This window comes from Lynx rufus, unplaced genomic scaffold (genome assembly GCF_022079265.1).
Source record: "Lynx rufus isolate CCGP_SWC_20201006 ecotype Redwood Valley unplaced genomic scaffold, mLynRuf1.p SCAF_19, whole genome shotgun sequence".
Taxonomy (NCBI): domain Eukaryota; kingdom Metazoa; phylum Chordata; class Mammalia; order Carnivora; family Felidae; genus Lynx; species Lynx rufus.
Window position 1 is genome coordinate 28,149,420 of NW_025814833.1, and position 16,871 is coordinate 28,166,290.

Consider the following 16,871-nt stretch of genomic DNA (forward strand, 5'->3'; position numbering starts at 1 on the left):
GTTGCTGTGCCACCTTCCAAGACAGGCATCAGGCCCTCCCTACAGAAGCCCACCGAGACCCTCTACTCTCGGAGAGGTGCAAAAAGGGATCACACTGGAAGTGATTTCTGGCTGGCCACCGCATTTCCACTCTCACCTCTGATAGGAGGAGCCATGAAGTCCCGCCCATCAGCTCACGGCTTCTCAGTGGCTTCCACTGAGCCCGCTGTGTTCCCATTGGCTGGATGGTGAGCCCGCTAAAGCCCCTCGTGGGGCAGGCTGAACCAAGGCCCTCATAGGCATTTGTCTGGACTTCGGGTGGTGCTGAGGGGTGGCCGTGGCGTCTGAGCGGCTCTGTGGGAGGCAGAGAAGCAAGCTTGGTGTTGTGTCCGAGGGGCACAGGCTGCCCTAACAACGGGACCATGCTTCGCTTCATTTCCAAGGCTCTTGCCTTCTTCCGTCGGAGGATGGACTCCTCGGAGGCCGAGAAGGAGCAGCATGTGAAGCTCTTGGAAGGTACTCGATTCGTCTCCTCCCTCCCAGGGGCCTGCACCTAAGGGTGCTCCCCTTTCCTGGCCCAGAAGGGCGCCGCATGCCCCTGGCAACGCCTCCCTGTGAGGACAGGCATCCTCGAGTCCCTGCATGCCCAGAACTCTCCTGTCCTAGGGGATGGTGGTGTAGACAGAGAAGGCCCCTGGGGAGCTGTGCCCGGCCCTTGCATTTCCCCAAGTGCCGTTGGAATTTACATGGTGTAAATGTGGAAATGTGCACCGGATTCCTTTTCATCTTTTCAGTAGTAGTGGATCTCCCTGACTTGAGATTGCATTTCATCTTGTTTCCCAAACACGCGCGTATCTGAAGCCAGGTGGTCAAGTCCTATGTGTGTCGCTGGTCCGCGGCCAGGGGCCACATGTAACTCGCTCCCCTCTGTGTCCTGAACTCCCGCCCCAGGGTCGGCCCTCAGTGGATGACTCAGGGGACCCCGGTGCAGGCGTCCCTGTGTCGCTGGGCACCCGTGAAACCCGAGAGGGCGTGCCGGGGTGGCCGGCATCCCTGCTCCGAAGTGCGTTCATCGGCCGAGCTGAGCGCTTGTGTGTGCCAAGCGCTGGGCTCGGGGCCTTAGGGGGCATTCGTGCCATTCGATCCTCGGAAAGCCCTCACGAAGGAAGTCAGAGTATTGTCCCGTCCGCTTTACAGCCGGGTCAGGGAGACGCGAGCAGGGGAGAGAGGGGGCCCCCGGCTGGTCTCCCCCAGGCCCGGAGGCCCAGCAGCCACCCCCTGACGTGTGTGCCCGGGCTCGGAGGCACTTCCTTCCACGGGGTGAGTGTGTGTTTGGTCAGCGTCATCCTCCCAGCTGGGACCCGGCCTTCCTGGTGCCCGGATGTCATGCAGCTTCTCTGCCCGCAGAGCGTGAGCCCTGCAGAGTGGTGGAGTCTCAGCTGAGTCGGCCACAGAAGCCTGCGGCTTAGCTTTAGTGGGAAGCTCTCACTGCCACGTGCGTTAACTGTGTTTTTGCCGAAGGGACAATGCAGACGAAATTCTGACATATTCTCATGAGCCTAAGTGGCAGTTGCCCTCTTGTCCCGTCCCCTTCTTGTGTTTTATCCATATATATATATATTTTTTATTTTTAACTAATCTCCAACCCAGGGCTCAAACTCACAACCCAGAGATCGAGATTCTTATGCTCTACCGACTGAGCCAGGCAGGTGCCCCTTCTTTGTGTTTTATGATTTCACTTGATAAATTTGACCCATTTAAAAAAAAAAAAAAAAGGTTTCCAGGATTTTCTTGGCTTCTGAAACCATCATCTATTTTTTCAAGTTTATTTATTTTGAGAGAGAAGAGAGAGCACAGCAGGGGAGGGGCAGAGAGAACGAGAGAGAGAGAGAGAGAGAGAGAGAGAGAGAGAGAGAGATCCCAGGCAGGCTCCTCGCTGCCAGCACAGAGCCCCACTGGAACGCACAAACCGTGAGATTATGATGTGAGCTGAAACCAAGAGTGGGGTGCTTAAAGAACTGAGCCACCCATGTGCCCCCCCTGAAACCATAATCTATTATAATCAATATTTCTCCCAGCCTCACTTTAGAGGGCACCTAATGTGTTGTGGTTCATAGTGCGGGCTCTGCAGGCTTAGTCTCTAGGTTCAGATCCAAAATTATGGCTTACTAGATGTGTTTGTTCAGAAAAAAATAAACCCGAGAGTTTGGGATGCACATTTGGACTAGATTTAAACCCCCAGATCTCTTTATGTGTTTTGTCTGGTGAGATGTTTGAGTAATCTCTAGATGCTGCTGCTGCTGCTATCGCTGATAATGATAAAATTCTATAACAATAATGGCCGTTTAAAGACTCTCTAGACGCAGAAGCCATGATAACAACGAACACGTAAGCTCTAACCTGTGGGAGACATTCACAGTGCTAAGCACTTGACATGTACGTGTCAATTAATAATTACAACAACCCTTCCCCCCTGCTTTATTGAGACATAATTTCCACATCACACTCTTAAGTTTAAGGTGTACATGATGCCTTGTTATATGTATATATCGTGAAATGTTTGCACAATAAGGTTCATGAACACATCCATCACCTTACATAGTTATCCTTTGTGCCTGTGTGTGTGTGTGTGTGTGGGTGGGTGGTGAGGACATTTAAGATCTATTCTCTCGGGCAGACATTAAGAATGCCCTGGTTTTACAGATGAAAACAAATTCAGAGAGGTTAAGAAATGTGCCCAGGGTTACACAGATGGTAAAGGGAAGAACTGTGTTCACAGCCAAAGAGTCCCAGACCCAGTGCCCTCTATGGCAAAGCTCCACTGCCAAGTGCATTGGGCTGCTGTGCCTTACAGAGAAATGGTGGAACCAACCTTTTAACATGAGCATTCTGCCTCCCAAACACTTAATCACTGTGCCCCTCTGCATCTCAAACTAAGTCCAGCTTATTTCTGTAGCTAGATCATTGTCTACCACATCTTCCCCTGGAAGGCTTTACTTCTCATGGGTACTTACTTTGGAGACTGATTAATGAAACATTTTGTTTACCCCTCTCTTAGGTGACACCACATTAAAAACTGTGCAGGGAGCTGTGACAAAGATCTGTAAGGACCACGGCTTGATTGATGACTTGATCTACTTCAGTAGTGATGTTGTGACTGACAGTGTGTTTCTGAACGTGGGACAAAAAGTCACTGCCATTGTGGAAGAAGAGAAAACATATGGATGGAAAGCGATCAAAGTAAGATTAGTATGAGTTTGGGGGCCATCTTTATTCCTGGGGGGATTTCAATCTTGCTTCTGTTTATTCAGCCTCTCTAAAGTGACCTGGCATGGCAGAGGTAGAGTGGAATTTGAAGTCCAATTCACTGTGTTGTGTGGTACACTTGTTCCTATCTTTGTAGTGCTTTCTATTTATCAAAGTAGAAATTGTATATCTATTCTTCAGCACTAAAACTATTTAACAATAATAATTATTAGAGTCTAGATTATTATACTGCAACTTCCTTTTCTCACCCAAGTAAAGGATTTTTGATTTTGCTGAAATGTAATTGCTAGGTGAACAGACATGCACTTTATTTTTTTAAGTTTATTTATTTTGAGAGAGAGAGAGAGAGAGAGAGAGAGGAGAGAGAGAGAATTCTAAGCACTAAGCAGGCTCCATGGTCAGGGCAGAGCCCAACTTGGGGCTTGATCCCATGACTCTGGGATCATGACTTGAGCTAAAATCAAGAGTTTGACACTCAACTGATTGAGCCACCCGGGCACCCCAAGAGTCTCCATTTTTAAGGACATAGTTCGATGACATTTTTAGTAAATTGTACAGAGTCATGCAATCATCACCTCAATGTAGACATTTACCATTTTAATAGATAACTGTCAAATTATGCTTCAGCTTTATTGTACCAATTGGCACTGTCAACAGCAGGCTGTGAAAATGCCTGTTTGCCAATATTGACAGGGTTGGAAATATTCCAATCTTCGAAATCTTTTCCAATCTTTAAAAAAAGGCAGTCTCATAATTTTATTTTGCATTTCTTTAAGTGTTGGGGAGAGTACAACATTTTTTTTTTCTTAGAGCTATTTCTAGTAGGAGCATCAGAGCTGTTTGTACGTTATGGAAATTAGAGCTTTGTTAGGAAATTTATCATATGAACGTTTTGCCAGTATTTCCTCCAAGACTGTTTTTAAAAATTTTTTTAATCTGTTGTTTATTTCTGAGAGACAGAGCACGAGTGGGGGAGGGGCAGAGAGAGAGGGAGACATAGAGTCCAAAGCAGGCTCCAGGCCCTGAGGTGTCAGCACAGAGCCCAACGAAGGGCTTGAACTCACGAACTGGGAGATCATGACCTGAGCCAAAGTCAGATGCTTAACAGACTAAGCCACCCAGGCAGCTCTGTTTGTCTTTTTAGAGCTTCCCCCTTCCCCCATTATCTTCCCAACTTTATCTCATGCTCTCTCCCTCTGAGGGCACTGATCTGGAATCTTTTAGTTTTCTTCCTTGTTCTTCTACATTGAGATGTGTTGTCTCTCCTCCCTTGTCATTTCCCTGCCCCTGTCCTCAACCCTACACACATTTGCCAGGTAAAAATCTTTCTCTTTTCTCACAGCTTATATCAAATCCCACTCTCTCCAGGAAGTTGTCCTATATTCTTCTTTTTAAGTTTTTAAAATTTATTAAATTTTTTTTTAAGTTTATTGATTGATTTATTTTTGAGAGAGAGAGAGAGAGAGAGACAGAGAGAGTGAGCAGGGGAGGGGGAGAGAGAGAGAGGGAGAGAGAGAATCTGAAGCGGGTCCACACTGTCAGCATGGAGCCCAACGTGGGGCTCAAACTCACAAACCGTGAGATCATGACCTGAGCCAAAACAAATAGTCAGATACTTAACCTACTAAGCCACTCAGGTGCCCCTAAAATTTATTTAAATAATCTCTACATGCATGTGGGGCTCGAACTCACAACTCCAAGATCATGACTGAGCTAGACAGGCACCCTGTTGTCCTATATTCTTTCAGTCTGAAATCCCCTCCCTGCTGGGAATTCGCAGCAGCCAGCATTTGCACTTGGTTTTACCATTTGTCACAACTTGCACTGAATTAGTGATTTTTGTCTTTTACTCCCCTTTGATTGTGACTTGCTGGAGGGCAGGAACAGTATATCTTTTACCTTCAAATCTAGTACCATCAGTGCATTAAACCTGGTTGGTACACAAATTGTGTTTTTAGACACATTTTAAAAATATATGACATGGGGCTCCTGGGTAGCTCAGTCGGTTAGGCCTTTGACTTCGGCTCAGGTCATGATCTCGCAGTTCGTGAGTTCGAGCCCCAGGTTGGGCTCTGTGCTGACAGCTCAGAGCCTGGAGTCTGCTTCAGATTCTGTCTGTCTGTCTCTCTTTCTCTCTGCCCCTCCTGCACGCATGCTCTGCCTCTCTCAAGAATAAGTAAACATTAAAAAAATATATGACAGAACAACACAAAGAGTGCGCCCTCATTTAAACAATGAACTTAAGGGGTGCCTGGGTGGCTCAGTTGGTTAAGTGTCCAACTTTGGCTCAAGTCATGGTATCATGGTTCGTGGGTTCAAGTCCCATGTCAGGCTCTGTGCTGACATCTTGGAGCCTGGAGCCTGCTTCTGATTCTGTGTCTCCCTCTCTCTCTGTCCCTCCCCCGCTCGCGCTGTCTCACTCTGTCTCTCAAAGGTGAATAAGTGTTAAAAAAATTTAAACAATGGTCTTTAATTAAATATACTGTGTCGATATTGGGTCATCAATTGAACCAATGTACCAATCAAACAAATGCAAGATTCTAGTAATAGGGCAAACTAAGAATGGAGGAGAGGAATGTATGGGAAATTTCTGCTCAATTTTTGCAAACTTCTGTAAAAAATAAAGTAATGAAAGATATAAAGCTCACTCATTATTTTATCATCATCTCATGTCTATCATATGTTTGTCAGGTGAAATCTATTCACCACTGTTTGTTATAGTTGTTTAAACCACTTCTTGAATGACAATGATTGAAGTGTGTTTCTGCTTTTTAAATTTGTGTTATGTTTGCAGTAATTGTTTCTTTATTTCTCAGGTGGTTGCTCTCTGTGATAGTTGCCATGGCAATGGAATGTCCAACTCCTACGCCAGAGTTTCATTTGCCTCTATTACCTCTGCAGAGGAAGGGGCTGACTACATTGATCATACAACTTACTTCTCACTAGATGTTGTTTGTAAAGGTACAATTTACATCTTTTAAAATTTAATATTAGGTTTTATCTATTGTTTCATTTTATAGATTGGATTTGCAGATGGTTATAGGCATCATTTCCAGCGTCAAATTTCAAACACGCTACTTGGCAAGACGATTTTCACATTAGAACTACTTCTCTAGCATTCTTGGCTCCAATCAGAGGCTCTTTAATGCTTGAGATCGACCTTTGGAGTTGAAGATAACGTGCAACAAGGGACAGATACCTAATGTTCTTAAGAATTCATGCTGCCATTTGTTACCATTTTATTAGATGCAACAGCTAGTGTTTTTGTAATTTTTCCATTCATATAGGCATAGAATTTATAATCTAACAGAAAAACATTAAGGGATGCTCTTTTTTGAAAAATATTTTAAATGCTTTAAAATAAATTTGGAGATAGCCTTGTACCTTTCTGTTGGCTTGCAAACTGGCCCCTGTACATGGAGGGCAAGGAGAGATCAAAGAAACAGGCAAACCCCTCCCAATTGGTAGGTGGCCAGTGTAATAAGCAAGGGAACTGACATACAAGGCGTGTCTTGGGTGGACACCAAGTGAATAGATCTCTGCACCCACCTGCCAGAATCTTAAAAATTTACATTGATGCCTTAATTGCGTTGTTACATACACTGTCCAGGTGGTCTCAGCAAAACCTTGATCTCTAAATGCTATGTCCTCCAGCTGTGGGGGTGGTGGGCAGAACATAACGTTCCAAAGACGGGGGCGGGGGGGGGTGATGAAGAGCCTCCAGCCACCTGGGGTCCAGCTCATGGGTCAACTCGTGGTCATGTCCTCTTGATAACCTCCTTTAGCATTTTCCGTGTGTGTGTGTGTGTGTGTGTGTGTGTGTGTGTACTTTTGTTGAATTCTATTTGGTAATTATCAGGTATAACAATTTGTTGTTTTTAAAAATTTTTTTGTAATGTTTATTCATTTTTGAGAGACAGAGAGAGAGAGCGTGAGCGGGGAAGGGGCAGAGAGAGCGGGAGACACAGCATCTGAAGCAGGCTCCAGGCTCCGAGCTGTCAGCACAGAGCCTGAAGCAGGGCCCGAACCCACGAACCGTGAGATCATGACCTGAACCGAAGTCAGGCGCTTAACCGACTGAGCGCCCCAACATTTTGTTGTTTTATGCCTAAAGCTGTAATTTGTTAATTTGTTTAAGTTATTTGAGTTTAACTCAGCACATGATAGAGTGCTTGGTATCGGCAAGACCAAGATAAGTAAGACTTTATTAAACCACGCCTACAAAGAGCTCACAGTCTAACTGGAAGAGATAGACATGTGGATACATTAAAAGAACATGATGAGGGGCGCCTGGGTGGCTCGTCGGTTGAGTGTCAGACTTCAGCTCAGGTCATAATCTCACAATTCGTGGGTTCCAGCCCCTCGTCTGGCTCTGTGCTGACAGCTCGGAGCCTAGAGCCTGCTTCGGATTCTGTGTCTCCCTCTCTCTGCCCCTCCCCACTCACACTCTGTCTCTCTCTTGCTCTCAAAAATAAATAAAACATTAAAAAAAAGAACATGATGAAAACAACACTACTGAGCAGAGGAGAGAAAATGACTGCTACAGGGAGACTTGGGGAAGGCTGCCTGGGTGAGACGCTTTCCCAGCTGGGCTCCACAGCCCTGCAACCCCCTGCCAGGCTGGGTTTTGAAAGATGAATACAAGTAAAAATTTTGTACCTGTTTAAGCCCAACCAGATGCTGTTTAGCTTGAACACAAAAGGGGAAGTTAGTTCAGCCACACTGCATCTTTCCATTTGATTTTTCTTGGATTAAAAAGCCAGGACTTGGGGCGCCTGGGTGGCGCAGTCGGTTAAGCGTCCGACTTCAGCCAGGTCACGATCTCGCGGTCCGTGAGTTCGAGCCCCGCGTCAGGCTCTGGGCTGATGGCTCAGAGCCTGGAGCCTGTTTCTGATTCTGTGTCTCCCTCTCTCTCTGCCCCTCCCCCGTTCATGCTCTGTCTCTCTCTGTCCCAAAAAAAATAAACGTTGGGAAAAAAAAAAATTAAAAAAATAAAAAAAAAAAAAGCCAGGACTTGACCTTAGTTGGTAACCATGGAAGTCCCCAAAGATGATTATCTGGTGGCAGCTAGGATTTTAAGACAAGTTTAGTTAGAAATACCCAATTCTAAGAGAAAAGGCCCCTGTGATTGCTAAGCTCCAAAGTCAACTGCCTGGTTCATATAACCATGCCAACTGGAAGTCACTGCCAACAGTAGTAGCCCTTGCTAGCGGAATTCTTCTCAATATGGGAAACACTTGAACATGTTTGTAATGCCAAAGGGATTGATTGAAAGTGCAGGAGAGAGCAGGAAGGACTGATGGAACCAGGGCCCTGAGGCATAAATAGAGGCCGGGACCCAAATCATGGGTGAGGGGATTTATTGCTACAAAATAAATCAAGTGAATCAGAATAATAGACTTCTCTAGGGTAAGAAAGGGGGTAGATTAAAAAGACCTGAGCACCTAATCAGTCATGGTTAGAATTGTCAAAACAGCTGCTGTTGATGTGATTATGAAACCCAATGAAAATGGCAAAAGACAATTCCAATTTAAAAGCATAATGGGAATCTAAAAAAAGGAAAAATTGAGTGAAAGTTTTTGGTCCCACACAATGGGAAATCAGTGTGTATTCTCTTTTTGATGTTCATGCAACAGAGTAAATATTTGAACGTCTGGCTCTGCTCCACGTCCTATTTTCCTAATATTTGCATTCTAATGAGCTAGATCGCAGGCAATCAGCAAGTAACCCCCACCCCCCAAAAAAGAGAGAGAGTTCCAGGTTGTTCTTTACCGTCTAGGACTTGAACTAGGTGCTGTAATAGTACAACAGGAGGGTACAGTGTGGTGGGGTTTGCTATACACAGCAATTTAGGGCAGGCCTTGCTGAGGAAGTGATACTTGAGTTGAGACCTGAAGAAGGAGCCAGCTGGGGAAAATATTTGGAGTCAGGGAATAGGGGCCTGCGATGGGAAGGAGAAGAGGGTGGCGGGAGGGTGGTGGCTATGTGTGGTATGACCCGAATGTGAAATGGTTTGAGAGGAGGTTGTAAGTGCCAGTAGGATCCAAATGGGATAGAACCTGGTCCTGTGTGAAGGGCATAATTTACACAGATTTACTCCTGTCGAGAACCTTTTGGGATAACCTTGATGCGGTCAGTTCTAATCAGATGGGATAGGTGACAGAAAGAGTGGTAAGCAGGTTGAGGAGTGAGTGGGAAGTGAATATATGGAGACCGTTGTGGGACAGGAAAGAGAGTAGCTGAGAGTGTGTGTTCTTCTTGGCACAGCCTGAATGTGTTTATGTGTCAGTGAGAGGTGCTCTAATGGGTGCTTTGGGGCCCAAGATCCCATTTGTTTGGACTTGCCTCACAGGATGGTGGTGATCAGTCCCCATTATGCACACAAGATTTGAGGGTTTAGGTCCATGGGTGTTACTCATGGGAAATAGTTAATGTCAGTATTGGGTCCATGATTGTATTTTGTATGTGAATAAACAATAAATCTTAACCATTTTGGTGAAGGATGCTAAAATGGAATTGAGCCTTCAAGACCCTCAGGGCAGGGGTGGGGGGCCTACCAAGTGCATAATGTTGCGATTTCATTCCCCTTTATTTTTCAGGTTATGTGTTAATATGGTCCTATATCATCCTACGTATCCTTATGTAACCAGCGCGACCTGAGTTAGAAACCTGAGGTCACAAATAAGGTTATTTATTTATTTTTCAGAACATATTGGCTTGAGTGCCCACTTGAAAGATTAAAAAAAATTCTGTGTAACCTTCTTATCCCTTTTTGGACTTTCCCTCATGCCTTGAAGTGTCCAACTGTACAATGTCTTACTCAGGTCAGAGGTAGCTTCCTGTTTCAATATGCCACTATAGTGACCAATAGTCACTAAAAAACCCTGTCCTTCAGCTTCTGACATTTTTATGCTTGAATTCAGGAGACTGGAGTGGGAAGGGAGATGGAATATTTATTTCCCTAGATACCTCATTGCCAGGCTGCACTTTGGCAATGACTTTATACATCTACCAAAGGCCATAGCTTTTGTAGGGCAACTCTCTCCTTCAGCTATAGCTATAGGGGGTGACCATATCCTCTGTTGTCCAATCTGAGTCATTAAAAAAATTTTTTTAATGTTTATTTATTTTGAGAGAGGGAGAGTGTGTGCAAACAGGGGAAGGGCAGAGAGCAAGAGAGGGAGAGAGAGAGAGAGAGAGAGAGAGAGAGAGAGAGAGAGAGAGAATCCCAAGCAGGCTCCATTCTGCCAGCACACAGCCTGATTCAGGACTCGAACTCATGAACCGCGAGACCATGACCTGAGCCAAAACCAAGAGTCAGACGCTTAACCAACTGAGCCACCCAGGGACCCCCAATCTGAGTCATTTTTTGAGACTAAAATGGGGTGTTACAATTGATTAAAATTAAATCAGCTTTTTGAGTTATTTATCTATGACTAACAAATTGGTCTTAAGTTTGGACATTTAAAATAGTGTTAATACATCTTTCAAAAACAAAATTAGTTCTAAAAGAGAACGTCTCTGAGTCCATCAATAGAAACATTTGAATGTTTCATCAAATTGCGATCCACTGGCAAATTTGTAGGTTTTCTTAATTTCCTTCCATCCTGCTATGGATAGAAATATCTCCAATACAAAATAAGAGCTGCATATGAAGATTTTTGCCACACTCTGAAATGTTCTTAAGTATAATCATCTGATTTCAAATTTGTACAGCAGTTGAGCTCTGATGGTTCAATTTGCTCACTTCTTCCATTTTTGAGGGGAGGGAATTTTTGACCTCTCTCCCTGCAAATTTCATGTGGGTAAATATAATTCTCCAAAACCTTCCAAACCTGAATTTTGGCACTATGTTGGTTGAATTTTTTTATTAAAGGCTTCCAACTGGTTTTAAACAGACTGTAACCAAGCTTAAAAGGACTCGTTTCCAAAAAAAAAAAAAAAACAAAATCACTACCATAGTAAGACAGTTGGGCTGGTTTCACAGTCCTTCAGAGGCTCAAGTGTGCTTAAAATCTGATTGATCTGTATAAGAAACAGAAGAAAGTAGTAAGAAAAAAGAGAAAAGTCACCATTCTAAGTCATTATCTTTTTTTGTTTGTTTGTTACTAAGTAAACTCTACCCCCAAGGTGGGGCTTGAACTCACGACCCCAAGATCAAGAGACATGTCCTCTGCTGACTGAGCCAGCCAGGGACCTGCTGAGTCATTATCTTTTTGTATTCAGTATTAACTTGGTCCCAGAGGTTTGTAGTTCTGTTATTTTGAATATGTAAATACACACAGGTATACACATGTACACACATGTCTTCTAAATTTTGATTACTACAGCTTTGCTTTCAGTTGGTTGAATATCATGGATGTTTGGATGCGGGTATGAATTATGCTTGCACCACAACCAATTCCAATTACATTTCTGTTCCATCAGTTTTTTATTTTTATTTAAAATTTTTTTAATGTTTACTTATTATTGAGAGACAGAGACAGAGCGCAAGTGTGGGAGGGGCAGAGAGAGGAGACACAGAATCCGAAGCAGGCTCCAGGCTCTGAGCTGTCAGCACAGAGCCCGACGTGGGGCTCGAACCCACATATGGCAAGATCATGACCTGAGCCAAAGTCGGACACTTAACTGACTGAACCACCCAGGCGCCCCCCATCAATTTTTGAAATTTCCAGGAACAGTATGTTTACTGTGATACTTTGTTCCAAATTTGTAATTATGTTAGCACTGCAAAAATAAGGGCCCCTGGGTGGCTCAGTCCCTTAAGCCTCTGACTCTTGATTTCGGCTCAGATCATGATCTCAGGGTCGTGAGACTGAGCCCCATGTTGGGCTCAGCGTGGAGCTTGGTGTGTGTAGCCTACTTGGGATTCTTTCTCTCTCCCTCTCTCTGTCCCTCTCTCTGTCCCTACCTGACTTGTGCTCTCTTTCTCTCAAAATAAATTAATCTAAAAAAAACACTGCAAAAACAAAAGAGTATATTCCCAGTGTAGGGCTTTTTTTATGTTTCAAATTTTTATTTAAATTCTAGTTAGTTAAAATATGGTGTAATATTAGTTTCAGGAGAATTTAGTGATTCATCACTTACATATAACACCCAGTGCTCATCACAAGTGCCCTCCTTAATGCCCACTACCCTTCCAGCAACTCTCAGTTTGTTCTCTATAGCTAAGAGTCTGTTTTATGGTTTTCCTCTCTTTCTCCTCCTATGTTAATCTGTTTGGTTTCTTAAATTCCACACATGAGTGAAATCATACGCTGTCTTTCTCTGACTGACTTATTTCACTTAGCATAATACGTGCTAGCTCCATCCATGTTGTCGCAAATGGGAAGATTTCATTCTTTTTGATGGCTGAGGAATATTCCCTTCTACATATACCACATCTTTATGCATTCATCAGTTGGTGGGCATTTGGGTTCTTTCCATTACTTGGCTATTGTTGATAATGCTACCCCAGTGTAGGACTTTTATACTGAATTTATAACAGCATTTGTACTAATATTAGCCATTTTGCCTCTGCCAGAGAGAACTTTCACAACTTTTGTCGAAGCTCTTCAGGCAAAATGAAGTTAGGCTTAGTACTTGTTTCAGAGGGGAGAACACACACCATGGTGGAACCATGGCATGTCTCAGTTACAGGGTATCAGGAAGAAGCTGTTATAGGCTTTGAGATTTAGTTGGGTGATTTGGGGGAGGGTGTAAGGAAGTGAGGGTTAACCCTAAATTGGATGCTGTCAGAGAGTGGGGCGATCTATGATTGGTTATTTTGTGGGTGGCACGGTAGCCTTGCTTTTTTTCATGCTTAGGCAAAATTATGAAATGGCTTTGTTCTGTTTCATTTTGTCATAGTCTCAGGGTGACTTTATCTGAGGTTGTATCTTACGAGATTTTTTATGTCTAACAGGAAAGCAAAATGGCCTGGCTGTGAGTGTCAGACCACACTTAATAGTTATGATATTGAATTCTAATTATCATAGTATAATATTATAATATTATTACAGTTATAATACTGAGGTCTAGCTGTGACTAGTTTTGGACATTAGAGACTGATCATTTTCTCTCTCACTTTGATTCCATGATTTGGATGGAAGGAATCAAACCATTACTGGAATTCATTTAACTCTTTCTTCTTTAAAGCATCTGGCATCATTTGATCATTTGTGAAGTTCTTCTCCTAATGGACCTAAGATCTTAACAGCTATTGTTAAAATCTTGCAATGTACCTAAGAAAAAGTGTAATACAACATTGTTGAAATTATGTTAGAGCAGTTGTTTGATAAAAGAAAAGTCATGCATCATAGAATTATATGTCAATGTACCTTTTGTAACTTCTCATGTTAACTTGTGGTCTTTGGGCACTGTTTCTTAAAATAGCTACTAAGTTGTAAAGTAAAAGCTTCAGGGGATCTAGTCCTCTGGTTTTCTCATGGATAGTGATATCACTGTGGCCCCTGTGGTGGAGAGTAAATGTTGACAGACCAAATGTTGTTTTGGTCTACTCGGGCTGCTGTAACAAAGCACCATAGGCTCAGTGACTTAAACAATAGAAATTTATTTTCCCACAGTTCTGAAAGCTGGACATCCAAGACTGAGGTTTCAGCCAATTTGGTTTCTGGTGAGAACTCTTTTTGACTTACAGTTTCTGGCTTACAGCTTCCAGTTCACCAAGTCTTTTTTTTTTTAATTTTTAACATTTATTCATTGTTGTGAGACAGAGAGAGACAGAGCATGAGTGGGGGAGGGGCAGAGAGAGGGACACACAGAATCTGAAGCAGGCTCCAGGCTGTGAGCCGTCAGCACAGAGCCCCATGTGGGGCTTGAACTCACGAGCTGTGAGATCATGACCTGAGCTGAAGGCAGACGCTTAACCGACTGAGCCACCCAGGTGCCCCTCAGTTCACCAAGTCTTCATGTGACCTTTCCTTGGTGTGTGTGAGGGAGAGAGAGAGAGAGAGAGCACAAGCTCTCAGCGTCTCTCCTTACAAGGACACAAATCCTGTTGGGTTAAGGCCCCTTGCTTATGAGCTTATTTATTTATTTATTTATTTATTTATTTATTTTTATTTATCTCTACACCCAACACAGGGCTTGAACTCACAACCCCAAGATCAAGAGTCACGTGCTTTACTGACTGAGCCAACCAGGCGCCCCTCCTTATGAGCTCATTTAATATTAGTTACTTCCTTAGAGGCCCATCTCCAAATACAGCCTCACTGGAGGTCAGGGATTCGACATAAGAATTTTAGGGGGACACAAACATTCAGTCCATAGCACAGATGAATTACATAGTTCATGTATTCATCAACTTTCCTGGAAAATTAATTCATTACTCATTTTTCCCTAAGCACACATTCATTCTTTTGCTCATTGCTGCCAAAAAGGTTTATTGAAAACTAAAAAAAGGGGTTACCAAACTATTAAACAGATAAGTACTTATAGATTTGTACTATAACAGGATCATTCAGTGTATGACAAGACATCTGAGCTGAGTTTTCCTGTTAATGTTTCATGTAAACATAACCTAGGGTGTCTCACATTTCCCGGTGGTCCTCCCAACTTGACAGTTTGGAAGAATCTTGCCATTTTTAGGCTGTGGCACGTATTTGGGCTGATTATGTGCCAGGCATTGTTCTGTGAGTTTTATATGTACTGACGGTTGTCCCTTTACTCTCTGTGGTAAGTACTACAATTATGCTTCTCATTTTATAGATGAAGTCAAGGTACAAACAGGTTAAGTAACTTGACCAAGGTTGCAAGCCGAGTAAGTGGCAGCGTCAAGGTTTGAGCCGAGGCAGCCGGATTCATACTTGTGCCCTGACTTATGTACTTCCCTGCCTGTCCAGAAAGACTTGTGAATGTGACCAATGTTTGAAGAAATCCCATGGTGCTCTCAAAGAGATTGCCCTGTGATGCCCACTTGATGCTTTTCTCCAAAGGACTTTGTTAAACCAGGGAGAAAATCAACGCATAAAGGGTTATAAACATCCTTTCTGACAGAAATACTTACAGGTTACTTGTTTTAAAAGGTTCAAAGTGTGCTTTCAATGTAATAGAAACTATCTTAGGGTATTACAACGTCAAAGTAATGGTGAAGCATAATATTACCAAGAACATTCCAACTCGACTTCTCTCCATGGCTGTTTTAGGTTTTGAGCCTTACCAAGGAGACCGAGTAGAAGTTGAGTTTTCCACCCAATCAGACCCGTTGGGCAGAAGAGCCCTGTCGGTGAAGCCTCTGAGACATAAGCATGTGCATGAGGTAGTTCGTTTGCACGTAGCTCTTGTCGTCTGTTTCTGCTTCTCCTCCCACTAGTGATTATTGCTGCTGCTCGTGATCCCGTGGGGTGTGTTGGGAAAACCATTCTTTGCCATAGAGGGTTCTATTTTTTCATGGAATGGACCGTGCTTCTGAAGGGAAAGAATTCAGGAATTCTATGGAACACACATGTAATTAAAATCTAAATTAGGTAGTTTACTTGGGAGGTATTGAAGTGCTCTGAGAGCAACCATAATAGAAAACAAATCATGTTGAGGGAATTGTTGGGGAAGAATGAATGGAGAGGTTGTGGGACCAGAGCTTGCAGTAAATGCTGGGTGTGATTTAGGTAGTGGAGATGGGAAATGCGTGGGAAAGTCAGTTTGCAGAAAAGGACAGATGGCATTTGGGATGTGACCCAGGAAGTAGGGCAGTGACATTTATTGGCCACCACATTCCTTTCTCACTCTACCCCTTTCACTCTCTCAACCGTTAGGAGAAAGGTTAATGGACATTGAGTGTTATATTTAGAGCAGCATTTCTAATCCTAGACCAGGGCCCCACCTGCAGGGAACCTGACTTAGCTGCTGTGAGGTGGGGTCTGGCAGCATGGGTAGTCTTACAGAGTGCTCCGGATGTGACAAATATGGTGGCCAGGCTGGGAATCACTGATTTAGAGTGACCTACAGATTAAGGCCAGAGAGAGGAGCTGCGGACCTTGTTACAGCGTACAAAGCTTTTACATGAACGTTTCTGTTATCTGTAATTACAGGTCTACATTACTAGCCTACATGGAAGAAATGGGGTGATAGATGACAGCATCTTTTTCACCTTGGAATCTCTGAAGCTTCCCGATGGATACACACCTCAAATATCTGATGTTGTTAATGCTGTCGTGGTGGAGAGCAGTCAGTCCTGCTATATGTGGAGAGCAATCTCCATGACTCCCGTGAAAAGGTGGTAATGAGAAAACAGCATTTGTAGTCCCCGTGAAGCTTTTCTTCTCTTGTCAGTAAAGAGCCTGGCTTAAAAGTGTTTTGTGATGAATAGTTCAGTAAACCTCAGGAATTAATGCAAATGCAACCTTTCAAGTCCTGTGTGGGTCGGCTCAGTGGAGTGTCCTTCTGGATAGTGGTCAGCAGTTTTCATTACTGATTCAAGACGTTTTCATCGTAACTCCTTGCGATAATCTTGTTTGTGATTTTCTCCTTTTAGTGGGTCTGTTTATTTATTTATTTATTTAAAAAAAATTTTTTTTTTCAACGTTTATTTTATTTTTGGGACAGAGAGAGACAGAGCATGAACGGGGGAGGGGCAGAGAGAGAGGGAGACACAGAATGGGAAACAGGCTCCAGGCTCCGAGCCATCA

At 43.5% G+C, this 16,871-nt stretch overlaps 1 protein-coding gene across 1 annotated transcript; it reads left to right on the forward strand.

The window, feature by feature from the left end:
• Window positions 1-401: 401 nt before the first annotated feature.
• CT55 (cancer/testis antigen 55) lies at window positions 402-16,500 on the forward strand. The gene is made up of 5 exons (XM_047081824.1): window positions 402-495; window positions 3,038-3,219; window positions 6,063-6,207; window positions 15,393-15,505; window positions 16,275-16,500. Exons 1-5 carry the CDS (start codon window positions 402-404, stop codon window positions 16,464-16,466), a joined length of 726 nt encoding a protein of 241 aa, XP_046937780.1. The 3' UTR covers window positions 16,467-16,500.
• Window positions 16,501-16,871: the final 371 nt, after the last annotated feature.

Coding starts and splice junctions, on each gene's coding strand:
- CT55 (XM_047081824.1), top strand. CDS start 402: ATGCTTCGCTTCATTTCCAAGGCTCTTGCCTTCTTCCGTCGGAGGATG. Junction 3,220..6,062: donor ATGGATGGAAAGCGATCAAA/GTAAGATTAGTA, acceptor TTTATTTCTCAG/GTGGTTGCTCTCTGTGATAG. Junction 15,506..16,274: donor GACATAAGCATGTGCATGAG/GTAGTTCGTTTG, acceptor CTGTAATTACAG/GTCTACATTACTAGCCTACA.